Below are 19,071 nucleotides of genomic sequence, written 5' to 3' on the forward strand. Positions count from 1 at the left end.
TAGATATAGGCAAATAACTCTCTGCACAGCTAAATTTTGCACCGCCGCCAAGGAATTGCATGCTATGTTTGTGGATCAGAAAATTTCTCTCTGATCCAATTTCAGAAGTACAAAGAAGAACTTAAATCATGTTTTAAACACTGAATGTACCATCTTAAAGTTTTTTATGTTGTCAGATCTTTTAAAAATTTTATAATACAATGACTGTTTTTTTCTCTTTTTAAATTGTCTCAGTTCTTAATTGCTTGTATTTTAATTTTGGTCTGAATGACCGTCAGTAAATATTGAATTGAATTGAATAATAGCTATAGGAGTTATGCTCACTAAGGTTGACCACTTGGGGCTGGGAGATTCCTGGAGATTTGGGGTGAAGCCTGGAGAGGGCACGATTTGGGGAGGAGGGGGTCCTCAGCAGGGTATGAGGCCACCCTTCCAAGAAGGGTAGAGATGGAAGGGACCATATAGGTCATCTAGTCCTGCTCAGTGCAGGATCATCCTCAAGCATCCAGGAGAAGTCTCTGTCCAGCCTCTGCTTAGAATCATAGAATCCTAGAGTTGGGAGGGGCCAGACAGGCCATCTAGTCCAACCCCCTCTTGATGCAGGGTGAGCCCAAAGCATCCAAGAGAAGCATCTGTCCAGCCACTGCTTAGAATCATAGAATCCTAGAGTTGGGAGGGGCCAGACAGGCCATCTAGTCCAACCCCCTCTTGATGCAGGATCAGCCTCAAGCATCTGTGACATCTGTCCTGCTGCTTCTTGAAAACTACCAGTGAGAGGAGCTCCTTAGGCTGCTGAACGATTTCACTGCTGAACGATTTGGACTCTGAATTTCCCCTCCTGGTATCTAGCTGGGACATAGGTTAAAGCAATTGCTGCAAGTCCTCTCCTCTGTTGCTAACAGGAACAGCTCCCTGCCCTCCTCCACCTGACGACCTTTCAAACCCTTAAAGAACACCTTAAGGTCCCCTCTCAGCCTCCCCTTCTCCAGGCTGAACGTTCCCAAGTCCCTCAGCCTTTCCTCCTAGGGCTTGCTCCCCAGGCCCTGGATCATCCCCTTCGCTCTCCTCTGCCCCCTCTCCATTTGGTCCACATCCTTTTCGAAGCGAGGCCTCCCCAAATGAATGCGTCCTAATAATAAACCTTTGGCATCTACGTGAGTGTGTACAGATATTCCCCGAGTCACACAAAAAAACGGAAGAGCTTCTTGTTATCCATTACATCCCTTGCGTTACGCATCAGCGATCGCCGTCAGGAGCCTCTTAGCCAAAATAAACATTCTGACGTTTTGCAAAAAAATAATTGCCCTCGAAATCAATACTTTCCCCCATTGATTCCCTCTCCTGGGGTTTCGTGATAGCCTTCAATTGACTCGCCAAGGCAAAGAGTGGGTCCGAAAGAGCCGTTCTAATTGGCCATCACAAGCTCTCACTGAAACGGAGACGATTCGGCTTCCAAGAATCGCAATTAAAGGAAAAGGTTTTGGAGTGCTGCAATTAAGGTTTTCGGAGGCCTGCCTGTACAAACGGAAGAATATCGCAGCCTGGCCTAGAGACATGAAGCCGGGGCAGAAATACCTGAAGGTGCTTTCGTCTGAGTCAGACCACTGCTGTATTTAGGCCGGCGTTGCCTTCTCTGGCTGGCAGCTGCTACGTAGTCCCTGGCAGAGGTTTTTTCACTTAGCTAGATGGGGACATACGATAGCCTATGACAGGGGTAGTCAAACTGCGGCCCTCCAGATGTCCATGGACTACAATTCCCAGGAGCCCCCTGCCAGCGCTGGCAGGGGGCTCCTGGGAATTGTAGTCCATGGACATCTGGAGGGCTGCAGTTTGACTACCCCTGGCCCAGAAGAGCCAGGTTTGATTCCCTGCACCTCCTCGGCCTGCTGCTGGCTAGGTGGCCTTGTTCTAGTCACAGTCGTATTAGAGCTGTTCTCACAGAGCAATCCTGTCTGAGCTCTCTCAGGGTGTCTGTTGTGGGGAGAGGAAAGGGAAGGCAATTATAAGCCGCTTTGAGATGCCTTTGGGTAGAGAAAAGCGGCATATAAGAACCAACTGTTCTTCTGCCCAAAAAATAGCATCACAAACGTATACCAATATCTGATAAATATATGAAAGCCCGATATATGAAAATACACTAACACAGTCCAAGAAAAGTACACAGAGGTTTTTCACATCACAGACTGCCTTATCCCTTGTATCAGAGATGCCAGGAATCGAACCCGGGACCTTTCGCTTGCAGGAGCAGGTGCTCAGGCACAGTGCAGCGGCCTTGAGTGGGAAGGAGGGCGAGCAAGCGGCATCGTAGCCCTGAGCAGCCTAAGTGAGGGGTGGGCCGCATGAAGCATCGCACCTTTTCCTGATTGAGCCCACCCCCTGCTTCCCTCACTTGTCACATGACGCATGGAAGAGGAGGCCGTGCAATGGGAACGTGGGAGAGGGAAGGATCTCTCTCTGGAAGGATCTGTTGGCCCTGCCAGTGATCTGCTGAGGAAGCCGTTATGATCGCCAAGATCAGCCCTGTGAAATCCTTCTGTGGGCAGAGTTTAGATTTGCAAAGAGAGGCGGTGCACTGAGCTGTGTGAAAGAATACAACAGCTTTATTGTAAATTGAAACAAGAGAGAGCTGCGGGTTTTTTTATATGCCACTTTTCAGTACCCAGATTCCCAAAGCAGCTTACAAAACGTTTTCCTTCCTCTCCCCACAACAGACAACCTGTGAGGTAGGTGGGGCTGAGAGAGCTCTAAGAGAACTGTGACTACCCCAAGGTCACCCAGTAGGCCTCGTGTGTCTCAAAGCAGCTTACAGTCACCCTGTGACATAGGTGGGGCTGAGACAGCTCTAACGGGACTGTGACTAGCCTGAGATCACCCAGCAGACCTCACGAGTCTCAGAGCAAGTTATAATCACCCTCCCTTATAATCGCCCTCCCTCCACCACAGACAATTTGAGAGGTAGGTGAGGCCAAGCGAGCTCGGAGAGAACTGTGACCAGCCCAAGGTCATCCAGCAGGCTGCATGTGGAGGAGTGCAGAATGAAACCCGGCCACCGGTCTTTCACCACTGTGCTGCAGTGACTGAGTCAGACCACTGCTGTATCAAGGCTGGGATCTTCTCTGACGGGCAGCTGCTCCATAAAATCCTCGGCTGAGGTTTTTCGCATCCCGTGCTACCTTACGCCTTTCATCAATGGTAGCGAGGAGAGAAAGAGAGTCCTCGTAATCCTAACTGCTCTGTTCAGCATTCATTCCGTCTGGTGAGGAGGCAAGCGGGGAGGAAGTGTGCTCAGAGGAGCAGGAAGTCTCCAATCAGGACACAGGAGGAGATTACATGAAGTTCCTGATCTAACTATGCTAAATTCTCATCTCCTGTAGTGCCCCCTGCAGGACATTCCCGATATTCTGCTGAATCATGCCACACTACAGATCTTGCATGTTCCAACCAAGCCTGGGAGAGGAAGCTTCCGCCTGGCCTGGGCCGCTTTCCCCGTGGCCCCCTTCCCCCTGGGCACTGAACCGTCACCCCCACAGAGACGTTCCAGAGGGAGATGAAAAGTGAACGGCTACGGGAGGGAGAGAATTCGAGAGCTGTGCAATGGGAGGGGAAGGTAGAGGGGCTCCAGGAGAAGGACTGGAACACCCCCCCCCCCCTCCTCAGTGAGCTTCAGCAGGCAGGGGAGGTCAAAGGGAAAGGCAACAATTGCAGGGCCCGTCTCACCACCCCCTCCTCCTTTCAGGAACAGGGAGCCAGCTAGAGTCGGGGTGTCCCCTGTCGATTGCGTCTGAGCCCATTCTGCCTCCAAGCTGCTGCCTCGGTGGCCCTTTCTGATTCTGGGCTTTCGTTGAAGGTGCTGGCTCTAACGTTCTTCATGAGCTGGGACCTCCCCCTTCCCTCCTGTGAAGGACCGCCCCTCCAAGCCTGGGCTCATCATGAGTCTTACCGAGGTTGGCTCAGAAAATACTGCTTTCCCCATCTCCTCGATTGGATCGCTTTTGCACTGGAGAACTGCAAGGATTCACATCTGGGAGAACAGATGTGGTGCTTTTTAAAAAACCGGCCACTAGATGTCGCTGTTGTCCTTGAATCTGAACCAGGGTTAGTTCACCAGCTGCCTAGCCCTTTGGGTTGGCTGCTCTTTCTTAATGCCGTCGTTCGCAATTATTATAGCAGAGAAATCCCTTTTTTGTTTCTCGGTGTTCTTGCTCACTCTTGCCCATTAAGGATTACAGAACCAGGGACTGTCCAGCAACTAGCCCACAGAAGGTGGGAGATGTTTTTTATGCTTGCTGGCCAAGAACATAAGAGAAGCCATGTTGGATCAGACCATTGGCCACTCAGACCGTCAGCACGCTCCAGGAGCTCAGGCAGAGAAAGGTCTTTCACGTCACCTTCTGCCCGGTCGCTTGAACTGGAGATGTCGGGAATTGAACCTGGGACCTTCTGCATGCCAAGCAGAGGCTCCGCCACTGGGCCACAACCTCTCAACAGATGCTTGGCCAATGAGCCGTTGTCCCAGTTCACCCGGGACTCACAGAAAAGCTTTCTACGCTTAGGGCATAAGAGGTGCTGATCCAGTCCTTAGTTGGATAAGTCAAAGAGAGCACAGAGTGGACAGAGTCTGAATATGCAAAGAGAGTACAGCACTGGCTTGCTTAAAGACTAAAACAGTTTTATTTATGAAGAGAAACAACTATCTAGCCAGTGGTACAATAAAATCAGAGTCCAGTAGCAACTTTAAGACCGCTACCCGTTTGAATCTAGCCACTGGCAGACATTCTTCTGCTCAACTGCTGTTGCGGAGGCAAGCAGGGAGGAAGTGATCTCAAAAACAGGAAGTCTCCTGTCGAGCCGATCAGAACCCCGAAGGAGCTCATTTGAAAACCATCTGGAAATTTCTATCCTAGCAATGCTAAATAGACCTGTCCTCTGATGCCCCCTACAGGACATCCTTTATATTCTATTCAGTTATGCCCACGGCAGATCCTGTATATTCCAGCACAGAGAACAGTAGGTCGTGGGGGGAAGGAACAGATTGCAGTGGATTAGAAAGCAGCAGATGGGGACCCACCAGCTAGAAAGAGAAGCCTGTATCTCCTTCCTAGCTATGTTTGTCCACCTCTTGTCTCATGTTCCGGTGCCCTCTGAGCCTATGAAAACAGGCCTGTTTAGCACCAAGGGCTTATTCAGCAGCAATAAAAATCGTTTGCGTGTTCTTGCTAATTTCCCTGATTTGCATATTGCTTTCATAAATACGGCAGATGCCAAACTACCATTGGCGGAGAGCCTGCATCTCTTCTCCAATAATTTCTTCTCCCCCGCCTCCCACACAGAGAAAACCGTCTTGGGAAGAGAAAGCAAAAACTCTCTTGTAGACCCTTCTTTACACATCCGAGCTGGTGCCGTGTAGTCGGGGGAGGAGCCGAAAGACCCCAGTTCGAATCTGCCAGCTTCCATGGCAGAGTGACTTCGGGGCCAGCCCACCTCGCAAGGTTGTTGTGAGCATAACACGGAGGAGACGAACGTGACGGCAGCCACTTTGAAGCCCCACTGGGGAGAAAGACAGGGTACCGATGGATTAAGTTAATATGAGATGATAGCCTTCATTGACTTAAATAGTGAGTGTTGGATTTGTACTGATGCAATAGGTCTTCGCTACAATAAAACAGTTTTTTGGTGGGGTATATTTTTAGGTTGAGCTCCCTACCAAAAATAGGCTCAAGGTGCTATCTTTTGGGTTCAAATGAACCCTAAAATGAAGTGAGCAGGGGTGGAATAGGGGTGGAATCACAACTTGGCCACATTTAGAATCATAGAGTCGGAAGGGAACTCCAGGGTCATCTAGACTAACCCCGACAGAATGCAGGCAATTCTCCACTACCTGCCCACCCGCAGTGACCTCAATTCCATGCCCACATTTCAGAACATTCCCTAACATTCTGAGAGATGTGGCATTGGTACAACACGGGGCTTCGAATTCCCACCTTCAGCCCCCTTGGGAAAACTCTCTCTGTCTTGCTCGGCCTCAGTCTTCCATTCTGTGCAATGGGAACAAAAGCCCTGCTGATTTGACTTCCCTTGCTGGGAGGCGAGAGAAAGTTCTGGAAGTTTCGGATCTAATTGAGCCTTAACTCAATGCCCAGTGTGGGCCATTGGTTGTTTTGGTAGGGTAAGCACACTAGGATATTTTTAAAGCTTTCAGTGGATTTAGGCCAGGGGTAGTCAAACTGTGGCCCTCCAGATGTCCATGGACTACAATTCCCAGGAGCCCTTGCCAGCATTCGCCAGCGAATGCTGGCAAGGGCTCCTGGGAATTGTAGTCCATGGACATCTGGAGGGCCGCAGGTTGACTATCCCTGATTTAGGCATTTGTTAAATCAGGTTTTCTGCCACCTACTGGCGCTGGGCATTCACACGGCCACAGGGGCACCCATACATGCCCCCCCCAGATGTAATTCTGCATAGAATCCAGAACTTTTGTATGTAGGATGGCACCTGTGTGATCCAATCCTATATATGTTTATTCCCACTTCTCTGCAGTATGTACACAGCTGGATCACATGCGTTAACCCCTTCAGGCATAGAACTCAAAGAATGAAGAAACATAAAAATAATCCTTGCAAGTGTCCAATCAGGTTTACTCCCAGGTCAGATTCCACAAGGCTGACTCCCAAATATATTACTGCAGGACAGAAGAATCGAGCGGTGTGTCTTTAAGGGGCCCTTGGCCTCTTGCTTTTTAGGGTTGTGGGTCCAGGCAGACACCTTAAACTCACCTGGTACCACCCCACCTTTCCACTGATGAGTACCCTGCAGCGTGCCTGATTCTCCCTTCCGTTTTATCCTCACAACAACCCTGCGTGGTAGGCTAGGCTGCGAAATAACTCCTGGCCCAATGTCACCCCACATATCATGGCAGAATAGAGCTTCAAGCCTTCATTTCCTAGACGGCTTGCAAACTGCTCCATCCCATGCAAATTCAAGGGGACTTTTATACTGTAGATGGCATTGAACAGCAAATCCTCAAAATTCATTCCGCGTGCCTACAGGGGAGGTCCCTTGAACACCCTGGGATGCCTTTGGGGAAGGGTGACAGAGGATCCGGTTGGATCTCTCATGGGAGGGGGAGGAGGAGTTGTGTTGTATGTTGTCTAAATAAACAGCTGAGGGGGCGGGGCTTGGAAGAGAGGTCTGTCAGAACCTCCACATGCAGAGGCAGTCAACCTCTGAATGCCAGCGCTACACCCTGTTGTGGGACCCCTGGAAGAGCTAGTGGACCACTGTGTGAGTCAGGATGCTGGATGAGCTGGACTACAGGTCTGGTCCAAGGCTCTTCTGATGTTCTTGTTAGGGAAGGCCTCAGCCTCTGTGCCCTCGTGTTGATCCTCCGCAGGGGTAGTCAAACTGTGGCCCTCCAGATGTCCATGGACCACAATTCCCATGAGCCCCTGCCAGCGTTTGCTGGCAGGGGCTCATAGGAATTGTAGTCCATGGAGATCTGGAGGGCTGCAGTTTGACTACCCCTGCTCCAGAGGAAATGGTTGGCCACCATGTGAGACAGGAGGGCTGGTCAAGATGGCCCATGTGTCCGATCCAGCAGGGCTCTTCTGATGTTCTCATGAAGGCTTCTGCCTCTCTACCCTGTTGTCGGACCTCTGGAAGAGCTAGCGGGCCACAGTTTGAGGCAGGATGCTGGAACAGACAGAGCGACTGGCCGAACCCAACAGGGCTCTTCTGTTTTTAGATCGGCTGTGCAATTTTACACTGCACGGTAAGGTGAAGAGCCCAATGCATGGCGGGCATCAGTGTGTATGGGGGGGGGGGTGGGCAAGCTGGGAGGGGGGGGTCCTTGAAGTTTAACCCTTCAATGCACACTACCCAAATGACAAAGTTTGGGGGGGGCGAGGGAGGGGGCTTGCAGCCAGACCCCCACCCTCCCTCCCCAGGAAAGCAAAAGCAAAAAGAACAAAAATTCTTAATGCCAGAGAGTTTGGGCAGTTGCATGAAGTTGCTCCACCTGCTCTATGGAGGGGAAGGGGGGGGGGGGCTTGCCCCGCGGGGCCCGATCCTGCCCCTCTGTAAAGCTGGAGGGACCGCGGTGGGGGGTGGGTGGGCTGTCCGATGGGGGCCCCGAGCTCCGCGCCGCCCCCTCCCCCGCCGCCCGGGCTTCCCGGCCTGTGGCCAGCGGCGGCGTGACGTCAGGGCGGCGGCGGCGAACGAGCGAGGGAGCGAGCAGGCGGGCGGGCGGCCGGGGCGCTTATAAGGAGGGGCGCGACGGGCGCCGCTTCCTCGGCGTCGCAGCCTGGCCGAGAGGCGGGGGCTGGTCTGGGCTGGTCTGGGCTGGGCGGCGGGGCTGGGCGCCTCCCCGACGGGGCCGATGAGCCTGGCGGCGGCGTCGTGGGCGGAGGGCTTGGCCGGCGGGCGCGGGGCATGAGGCGGGGGCGCCATGACCGTGCCGCTGCTCAAGATCGGCGCCGTGCTGAGCACCATGGCCATGGTCACCAACTGGATGTCGCAGACGCTGCCCTCCCTCGTCGGCCTCAACGGCACCGCCATCTCCCAGGCCGGCACCGGCTCCGAGAGCAGCGTGAGTCCCCCGGCCGGCTGGGGGGGGGGGGGCGGCCGTCCCCATTGGGGGCGTTGGACGGGGGGTCCCTAATTCTTGGCCCGCAGGGGGGGTCTCTAAATCCTTGGGCCGGGGGGAGGGTCACTCATACTTTGGGGCAGAGGGTCCGTAATGCCTCGACGGTGGGGAGGGGGGTCCCTAATTCTTGGCCCGGGGGGTGTCTCTAATGCTTTGGGGCAGAGGGTCTCGAATTCTTCGGGGCTCCGTAATGCCTCGACGGTGGGGAGGGGGAGTCCCTAATTCTTGGCTCGGTGGAGTGTCTCTAATGCTTTGGGGCAGAGGGTCTCGAATTCTTCCGTAATGCTTCGACGGTGGGGAGGGGGGGTCGCTGATTCTTGGAGTAGAGGGGGGGTCCTACTTCTTGAGACGGGGAGGGGGGGTCCTGATTCGCAGCCCCCTCGATGTCCGGGATGTTCCGCTCTCGGGAAGCCGCTCGCCTGTCTCCCTTGGCCCCGCTCGCTCGCGCTTTCGAGAGACTTCCGACGGGTTTGCGGATCGCGGCGGAGGAAGCCCGCGCCGCGTGCCTCCGATCTCGGGCGCTTGGTAGTTGACGGATGGGGGGGGGGAGCGATACCTAGTCAACCTCCCCCCCCCCCCCAAAATTCCGGTCGGATCGAGCGTGAACTTGAGGGTTTCTTTTCTGCCGTCGGGGATCCCGCGACTCCTTTTGTGGGGGGCGCTTTGGGGCGGCTGGAACTTTGCGCTGTTCCGTCCTCACGAACGTGTCCCTGCTGCTTTTCCCTCGGGGTGGGGGTCCTGTCCAAACACGCACCCACCCACCCGTGTCGCTGTGCCGTGGGACCCGATTCCGGGCTGCAGGCGGGAAAGGAAAGGAACGGCGGTCCGCCGCGGCGGTGGATCGGGGCCGCCTTTGTGGAGTTGATGGGGGCGGGATGGATTGGGGCCATGGCTGTGGAAAAAGCGGGTGTGGGGGAGTCTCTTTTCAGAACGGGCCCCGTTTTCATTTGGTTGCTTTCCCTCCCCCTCCCTCCTCCCTGTGTGATTTCAGAGAGATTTGGGGGCTTTGCGCCTCGGGGGCCTCTGTTGCTCCTGAATCCTGTCCCCCCCCAATCTAGCCTGCCCCCCCCTCCAGATCTCTTAGTCAGGGGTAGTCAAACGGCGGCCCTCCGGATGTCCATGGACTACAATTCCCATGAGCCCCTGCTGGCCAGCAGGGGCTCATGGGAATTGTAGTCCACGGACATCCGGAGGGCCGCCGTTTGACTACCCCTGTGCCCTGCCCGTCTTCTGGGGTTATTCCCCTCCTTCCCCTCCTCCCAGGGTGAGTCCTGCCATCCGCTGGGCTGCAGCTGCGCCCGATCCGTTCCTCTGCTTTCCGGTTCAGTGCTGTGTCCAAATGCAGCGCAGAGCCCGCGATGTTGGAGCTTTCGGTGTCCTCGCCAAGGGACCTGGCGCTCTCTGGCCCTGCGCTGTCTAATTTTGGGGGGGGGCGAGCATCTAGATCTTCAGTCGGGCCACTTCGGGGCTCGAACCCATGACCGGCCCAAAGGGAACTCAGAATCGGCTCTGGCGCCTTCTGTGAATTCCGTTTCGGGGACCCTCTTGGACGACCGAGGAGCCGTCCCTTTCCCCCTCCCGCCGACCAGACTGCTTGGTGCGTAGATCTCCCTAGAAGCCTTGGGGCGACCCCGTCGCAGGTTTCCAGGCCAGGTTTCTTCTCCCGGCTGGCTCCCGGTGCATGGGGACCGACCCTTTCTCCGGCTCTGTATTCCGCTTGCCCGTGAGCTGCCCTGGCTCCAGAGGTCTGACAGCAGAGGGATGCTTGGCTGGTAGGATCAGCCACATGCGCACTTGACAAGAGAGGGGGGCCAGGGGCTCTGATGCTTTCGGAGTCACAGGCTCGCCAGCCGCGATGGGGCAACCGGGAGAGCTCAGAGCTCAGTTGGTGTGACTCAGAGATGCGCTGGGCTGCAGCGTCGGATTGCCGGCGCTGATCCGTAGCACACTTGAAAGGCCCTCCTGTGATCACCTCTCAACGGCCTGACAGATTCGGAGAGACAGGCCTTGGGCCAGGCTGGGTCTGCCTGGGGCGAGGGAGTAACAGGCTCAATGCCCGACTTGATGAAAGCTTCACACCAAAACACAGAAGGGGGCTGGTGCCTTGGTTGGTTTGTTTTTAAGTTTGCGGTGGCGAAAAGCGCCATGCGAAGCCGCAGCTGACGTGGCCAGCCCGTGGGGGGTTCCCAGCCGAGCCATTGCTTCCCTCTGCGGAGAGACCCTGGGTGTCCTTGGAGGTCTCCCATCCAAATGCGGACCAGGGCGGACCCTGCTTAGCTTCCAAGAGCTGGCAAGGAAAGGTTAGCCTGGGTTATTTGTGGGGACAAATAAGAAACCTGCAATGGTTAAGCTTGATGAATATTGGGTAAAAAACCCAGCAAACTGGTGGGAAAGGGGAATCTAAGAGAGGATAAAGTTCCAAATGTCGCTTGCACCTCTGTGATGGGCTGGGTGGGATTTGGTAGGGCCGCCGCCCCTTCGTTCTTGGGCCTGTCTCTAAAACTAAAAGCCGGGCAAAGGAAGCCCTCTGAAGCAGGAAACCTCTGCTGCTGAACGGTTCTAAGCGGAGCTGTGGACGCCATGAAGCAGATAAATCACACGAGGATCCTCCGTTGCTTGGCAGAATCTGGCCCCTGGAAGACGGGAAAGCCTTCTGGGATTTCTGCCCTGACTCTTTGGAGGCAGCTGGGAAAAGCTTGTCTGAATCTACCGGTGGAGGCATCTGAGTTTCTGGGGCTCTGGCCGATCTGTCCGCAGAAATGCTCCTCTCTGTCAGGTCCCTTCCTCCCTGAACCCCTCTGGGGGGACCCAAATGTCTGTTTCCACAATGGCAGGGCCAGACTGCGGTCCCAGAGGGAAATACATGCAGGCTGGGCCAGTTTGCTTCGGTTCCTAATGCTGCAGGACCTGCAATAGCTTTGCCCAGACCCTGTCTGGGAACATTGGGGGCATCGAATATGATTCACGCATCTGGGAATTCTCATGCAAAGCTCAGATGGTATGCAATGTGCCTTGGATTTATCGCATTGTTAGTGCATGGGCACAAGTGCCAAGAGAGACTTCAACTGTGCTGGCCAGGCAGGTCAGGTGTGCTGCTGCCACAGCAGCAGTGCTGGTTCAGAGGAGCCACCTTGAGAGGGAGCAGCTGCTGAATTAGAACTAGAGTCCCTGCAGCCACAGGCTGCGCTGAAAGGCCTGTCCCAGATTCGCAAACAAGCCAAGAAGTCAACATCAGGGGATTTGCCAGAGCCGGGAGTGTCCAAAAGCAAGCCAAGGAGAGAGCTGGATAATCAAGGTGCCATTAGGGGGGGTTTCCAGATACAAGGTCAGGGTTCCAGTCCAGGGTTGTCAGGAGATTCAAGGTATGCAGGTGGAGACAGGCTGTTACAGGCTGACACACGTTTGCTTCCATGCCATGCTCTTCCCGGGCATGCCTTAAAACCAGTGTGCCATTTGCCGGGTGATTGCTTCTGCAGCTACTCAGAACTTTTTTTCCTGCAAGCAACATCGGCTTTGCAGATGAGCAGATTTCTGCCTGTTCTGTAGTTCTGCTCTAAATTTCTGTCTGCACCTACGAGCTGGAGGGGGGGTGGGTGAGGTCTAAAGCCTGACTAATTGCCTCTCAAACGCCCTGCTGCTAGTTTCTGGCTGGGCTGGAAGCTGATGAGTTTCAGGTGCCTGCACTACTTCCACAGACATATCCTGCTCTTCTTCAGAGGTGACAGGAGGGGTTGTGAAGCCAAGTGCTGTCTGCATTGCATGGGATGTGGCCTGTAGACCACAGAGTGAAGCCCTTTTTTGTGTCACAACCCTAGTCCCAAATATATCTGGGTATCAGAAGAGAGGAGAACACCTGAATAACAGATCTTCCTTGAACTGTGTTGGAACGAGTCTCATTGGCTAGCAAAGTATAGGCCCGATGGTATCACTTAACCAAGCACTGCTGTTGCAAGCCAGGTGACTCAGTTTCCCAGCAGCAGCTGGACAGTGACAGTGATGCTTTCGATTAATCCTGCGTTCAGCAGGGGGTTGGACTAGATGGCCTCTATGGACCCTTCCAACTCTAGGATCCTCTGACTCAACTGAACAAGGAATATTTTGAACAGGAGCCGAGAAATAGGGTTAAATGGCTAACTAAGTCCTGCTATTGTTGAAAGATGTCAAATTTGGATCTGGGTGGCATTGATGTACCTTCACTTTCCAAGGGCCCTCCTCCTGAGCCCCCTCCTACAGCACCCACCATATTTTCACACAGTCCACTGGGCTATTAAAGGTAAAGGTATCCCCTGTGCAAGCACCGAGTCATGTCTGACCCTTGGGGTGACGCCCTCTAGCGTTTTCATGGCAGACTCAATACGGGGTGGTTTGCCAGTGCCTTCCCCAGTCATGACCGTTTACTGGGTTATCAGGATGAGTTAATCAAATGTTCCCCACATTTTTCTACTGTTCCATGTTGCTTGTTGCTTCACTTCATTATTGTTAATCCAAGTTATCTGTATTGTTTCTGTTTTATGGGAACCACCCTGAGTCTTCGGGGAGCCCGGTAGATAAATTGAATGAATGAATGAATGAATGAATGAATGAATGAATGAATGAATGAGCTGCGCTCAAGGAACAATGTATTCAGATCTGTCTTTGAAAAAACTTCTATGAATTGCCACTCGGCTTCTGAGCATGAATGGGTTTCTGTCAAGGGGCCTGAAATTACAATACAGTCACACAGGCAGGCTAATTGTATAGTACAAACGGCCTCCAACGCCTATGGATTTTTTCGTGTGATCTCTATCCGCCTTTCTGTCCTGAGGGATTCCCGGGCGTGTGTGTGTGTGTGTGTGGCTCCTCCAGAATTCTGAAAGGCCACTGATCCAGGAGACGACCCCTTTGGGTTCCCCTCCGCCCTTTCATCTGCCCTCCCTGCTGTTACTATGTCTCTGGGATGGCCGTTTGCCAGAGAACAAGCTCTTTACTTGCTTCACAAATGGCCAGCCATCTGTATTGTCCCATCCTGGACCCAATGGAAGCACAGGGGCAACCCTGTAGGAAGGGGGCCTTGTATGTGTTTGATCCATCTAGGCCATTTGTATTTGTCTCTGTCGTCTCTTCAATCCCCGTAATCTAGTTTGGGCAATGGGCTGTTCTGATTGCATTGCTTTAGGACCATTTTTATTCTATGTCAGGGATTCCCAACCAGGGGTCTGGGGCAACATGGGGTTCTGCGAAAGCTCCCCAGGGGTTCTGCGGCCTTTCCCAGAAGAGTGGAGGGCCTAATGACATTCATTCATTCATTCATTCATTCATTCATTCATTCATTCATTCATTCATTCATTCATTCATTCATTCATTCATTCATTCATTCATTCATTCATTCATTCATGTATACTGAGCCCAGACCACGTATGGCCTTAAAAGTGATAAAGGTAAAGGTATCCCCTGTGCAAGCACCGAGTCATGTCTGACCCTTGGGGTGACGCCCTCTAGCAGACTCAATATGGGGTGGTTTGCCAGTGCCTTCCCCAGTCATTACCATTTACCCCCCAGCAAGCTGGGTCCTCATTTTACCGACCTCGGAAGGATGGAAGGCTGAGTCAACCTTGAGCCGGCTGCTGGGATTGAACTCCCAGCCTCATGTGATAACCAACACCTTAATCCTGATCCGGAATTCAACCGGGAGCCAGCGCAGTTGCTGGAGGATGGGCTGGGTGTGGGACCTCAGAGGTGTTGCTGTGAGGACCCCGGCAGCTGCGTTCTGGACCAATTACAGTTTCCGGATCAAGGATAGGGGCAGGCCAGCGTAGAGTGAGTTACAGATGTCCAGCCTAGAGGTGACCGTTGCATGGATCGCTGTGGCTAGGTGTTCCGGGGCCAAGTAGGGCACTAGTAGTTTGGCTTGGCGAAGGTGGTGAAATGCCAGCTGTGCTACCATCGTGATCTGAGCCTCCATTGAGAGGGAGGCATCAAGTATCACTCCCAGGTTCCTGGCGGAGTGGGCCAGTTTTAGCAGGACTCCATCCAGATTGGGTAGGCATCTACCCTCACCTCCCTGTTGCTCTTCAGGCCCAGTGTCTTTCTGATTGGCTGTCTCCCGCATCTTGCTTCCACGCCCACTAACCTGGAGGGCCCTGTCACCGCTTCCGGGGTTCCTTGAAGCCTGAAAAATATTTCATAGAATCATAGAGTTGGAAGGGGCTATGCAGGCCATCTAGTCCAACCCCCTGCTCAACGCAGGATCCACCCAAAGCATCCTTTATTATAAATAAATTATTATTTATTATTATTTCGATTTATATTCTGCCGCATTTCCTAGGAACCCGCAGCGGTTAACAGAATAAAACATTAAAATACAACAAAACCCCATAAAACCCCAATTTACAATAAAACAAGCAAGTGGTCAAAACACCAATAATCTATCCCATCCCACCTCGTTCAGATGGTTCTTCTTCTGTCTTCTTCCACTAGGAGTGTGTGGCTGCAGCTCTTCTTGACTCTAATAGACTTTGATAGACTTTGGGGAGGGGTCTTTGATGGAAACACCGGGGGTCTACCCTGGGCTCAACCAAAGACCTGGCGGGAGAACTCCATTTTGCAGGCCCTGTGGAATTGTGATGGCTCCTTTAGGGCCCTCAGCTCTCCCGGGAGCTCATTCCACCAGGTTGGGGCCAGGACTGAGAAGGCCCTGGCCCTAGTTGAGGTCATGCAAACATCCCGGGGGGCCAGGTCATACCATTGAAAACGGCCACTTCACAAGAGTGTACAGCAGGGGTACTCAAACTGCGGCCCTCCAGATGTCCATGGACTACAATTCCCAGGAGCCCCCTGCCAGCGAATGCTGGCAGGGGGCTCCTGGGAATTGTAGTCCATGGACATCTGGAGGGCCGCAGTTTGAGTGCCCCTGGTGTACAGGCATCATGGGCACCAGGTTGGGGACTCCTGTCCTAAACTGACACCACTACACCACGCTGCCTACATTTCCTGGATACGTACTAGCGAGGGTGGTGTAGTGGTTGAAAAGTGGCTGACTGTAATCTGGAGAACCTGGTTTGGCTCCCCCTCTCCTCCATGTGCAGCCAGGTGGGTGGGTGACCTCGGGCTAGTCACAGAGCTGTCCTCGCAGAGCAGTTCTCTCAGAGCTCTCTCGGCCCCACCTACTTCACAGGCCATCTGTTGCGGGGAGAGGAAGAGGGGAAAAATGCTTGTAAGCTGCTTTGTGACTTCTTTGGGTTGTGAAAAGCGGGGCATAAAGATCCAGCCCTTCTTCATCCTCCTCTGCTTCTTCCTTCTCCTCCTCCTGACTGGGGTCCCTGCCTGTTAAAGCTGCCATCTTTTTGCGAGGTCTCCTTCAGCACTTGGCTACTGCCGATTCTGGCCAAGCACGCCGCTTTCCTCTCCCTGCTAGAAGTTGGATTGCAATCGCATGAAGTTCCCTTCTCCATGGAGCGTTCCAAGCCCCTCCTCCAGCTCAACCTGCCAGGGTCTGAGGCATCACGGCTGGACGTGCGGAACAGTATTGGCATTCAATATCCAATTGCAAGGAGAACGAGAGGGCTAAGCAGTTTAATGGATGCAAAGATCTCTCTCTCTCTCCATCACGACGGCGTTTTGGGGTCACGTTCTGTGCCCGCGTTCATTAGGTGCAGTTTCAGAAAGGAAAACAAACATGTCAACATTCCCTGACGCGCAGTTTCTGATTTGCATGCAATAGCCATGAGGTCCCGCGCATGTTTTGCTTTGAACATCGCTGACCTTTATGGCTGTTATTGATGGGACTGGTAATCATAGCTGAATGCTAGCTGGAGAGGGAATGCAGCAGGACGTTGCCTGATCTCGTCAGGTCTTGGAAGCTGAGCAGGGTCAGTACTTGGAAGGGAGACCACCAAGGAAGGCTCTGTAGAGGAAGGCGGTGGCCAACCACCTCTGCTCCTCCCTTGCCTTGAGAGCCCCTGGCCCAGGTTGCCATGAGGTGGAAGAGATGAGAGACCACCAAGGAAGGCTCTGTAGAGGAAGGCGGTGGCCAACCACCACTGCTTCTCCCTTGCCTTGAGAGCCCTTGGCCGAGGTTGCCATGAGGTGGAAGAGATGAGAGACCACCAAGGAAGGCTCTGTAGAGGAAGGCGATGGCCAACCACCCCTGCTTCTCCCTTGCCATCTCTCTCTCTCTCTCTCTCTCTCTCTCACTGGTATTTATGAACCAAGTCAGAAACCCGAGGCTTTTAGCATACCCCCGATAAAAGCAATCCATAATGCTTCCACTGACCTGTTGCATTTCAGTGCTACCCCCTTTATCAATGGTCAGGCACCCAATAAAACCAGCACAGATAAAATACAAGCGTAGATAAAATACACTAGTTTGGTGTCGTGGTTAGGAGTGAGGACTTCTAATCTGGCATGCCAGGTTCGATTCTGCACTCCCCCACATGCAGCCAGCTGGGTGACCTTGGGTTCGCCATGGCTCTGATAAAGCTGTTCTGACCGAGCTCTCTCAGCCTCATCCACCTCACAGAGGGTCTGTTGGGGTGAGAGGAAAGGGAAACTGTTTTGAGACTCCTTTGGGTAGCGAAAAGCGGCATAGAAGAACCAGCTCTTCTTCTTCAGGGCTCTCTCAGCCTCACCCACCTCATAGGGTGTCTGTTGGGGTGAGAGGAAAGGGAAGGCGATTGTAAGCCACTTTGAGACTCCTTCGGGTAGAGAAAAGCGGCATATAAGAACCAACTCTTCTTCTTTTTCTTCATCATCATCATCATGCAATAATTGTTATAGCTAGTTGGCTCCTTTACACACAAAGATATATTTAGAATTAGATATATTTAGAATCATAGAATCATAGAGTTGGAAGGGGCCATTCAGGCCATCTAGTCCAACCCCCTGCTCAACGCAGGATCAGCCCTAAGCATCCTAAAGCATCCAAGAAAAGTGTGTATCCAACCTTTGCTTGAAGACTGCCAGTGAGGGGGAGCTCACCACCTCCTTAGGCAGCCTATTCCACTGCTGAACTACTCTATGAATAACTTTTTCCTGATATCTAGCGTATATCGTTGTAGTTTAAACCCATTACTGCGTGTCCTCTCCTCTGCAGCCAACGGAAACGGCATCCTGCCCTCCTCCAAGTGACAACCTTTCAAATACTTAAAGAGGGCTATCATGTCCCCTCTCAACCTCCTTTTCTCAAGGCTGAACATTCCCAAGTCCCTCAACCTATCTTCATAGGGCTTGGTCCCTTGGCCCCAGATCATCCTCGTCACTCTCCTCTGAACCCTTTCAATTTTATCTACGTCCTTCTTGAACGTCCTTCTTTAGGACACCCATGGACTGATAATTCTGTGGACCAGAAGGCCAGATGAGACTTTAAGGCCTCTAATGTTTCAAAAACAGGCCCTGGTCAAGCTTCAGCGTCCAGCAAGTGCCTTGTAGATAACCTTCATCCAGAGTAGGATGGATCCAGGACCAGCTGTTGGAGTTTGCAGTGTATTGGATGTTTTTCTAAATTGAGGGCGGTTCGTTGGCCTAACCTTACAGCATATTTTCTTTTGCGTTTGTTGGTAAAGCCCCGGGGAGAAAAACAGGACAGGAACAGTGAACTCTGTTACTGACGTATGGCCGGAGAAATGGCATTACAAACCCTTTTCGTTCGACAAGGAGATCCTGGCACAGGAGGAGGCGTGAACGAAAGGAACTGAGGGCTCAGTCCCCCCAAAATGACATTTGAAAAAGGGCTTTAGCGCATGAGTGGGAGGGGGAGGAAGGGAGGGAGGTGCATTTTGCCCCAGCGGGGAGAATTCGGGGGTTTGCACCAGCCTTTAATAATGCCAGTATCTGTCTCCTTCAGTCACTGCTTGCAAGGGGACGTTTTTTGGCCATTTCACAGTAAAATCCCACTGCGAAGCGCATAGAGCGTGCATTATTTAACATGTGTGAAAAGCGCCCTTAGAAACCGCCTCTCGACCAACACAGGAACGATGCTGTTATTAAGCCCTGCTGGTTCGATGTTTGATCTTTATTTTTGACTCTGCCGTTCATTTTTTCTGGAAAAGCAGAGCATGAAATATTTTTCACAGTTTCTCCTCTTGTGGTTGTTTCGTATTCTCCTCTACCGTGCGGACCATTCCTTTCGCGTCAAGCCAGAATCTAGGAAGCCAGTGAATCGGATGAATGGATGGATGGATGAATGAATGAATGAATGAATGAATGAATCTTTGATTGAGGTGGGTCGCCATGTTGGTCAGAAGTAGCAGAACAACATTTGTGTCCTGGTTGAAGAGCTCCGTTTTGCAGGCCCTGCGAAAAGCTGGAAGCTCCCGCAGGGAGGTATGGCAGGTACATTAAGCACATTGTTTTTAAAAGGGCATGTCTTCCGCATATATTGTTCTGTGGAACACTGAGTCCTTATCATGCTTTACGCACATTTTCCGCCAATATGCCAACGGTGGGAAGGAGGG

General features: G+C 52.8%; 1 protein-coding gene across 4 annotated transcripts in view; it reads left to right on the top strand.

The window, feature by feature from the left end:
- The window catches only part of OLFM2 (olfactomedin 2), a 212,292-nt gene that overhangs the window by 39,560 nt on the left and 153,661 nt on the right, over window positions 1–19,071 (top strand). Inside the window, exon 1 of one of the 4 annotated variants that reach the window (XM_077329308.1) lies at window positions 8,322–8,584. The exons of 2 other annotated variants lie outside the window; for them this stretch is intronic. In XM_077329308.1, coding sequence (XP_077185423.1) covers window positions 8,444–8,584 — 141 coding nt within the window. In that variant the 5' untranslated portion in view covers window positions 8,322–8,443. Of the gene's footprint in view, window positions 1–8,321; window positions 8,585–19,071 lie in introns of those variants that run through there. One more of the 4 variants, XM_077329309.1, reaches the window with a different exon arrangement.

This window comes from Paroedura picta, chromosome 3, assembly GCF_049243985.1.
Source record: "Paroedura picta isolate Pp20150507F chromosome 3, Ppicta_v3.0, whole genome shotgun sequence".
NCBI lineage: Eukaryota > Metazoa > Chordata > Lepidosauria > Squamata > Gekkonidae > Paroedura > Paroedura picta.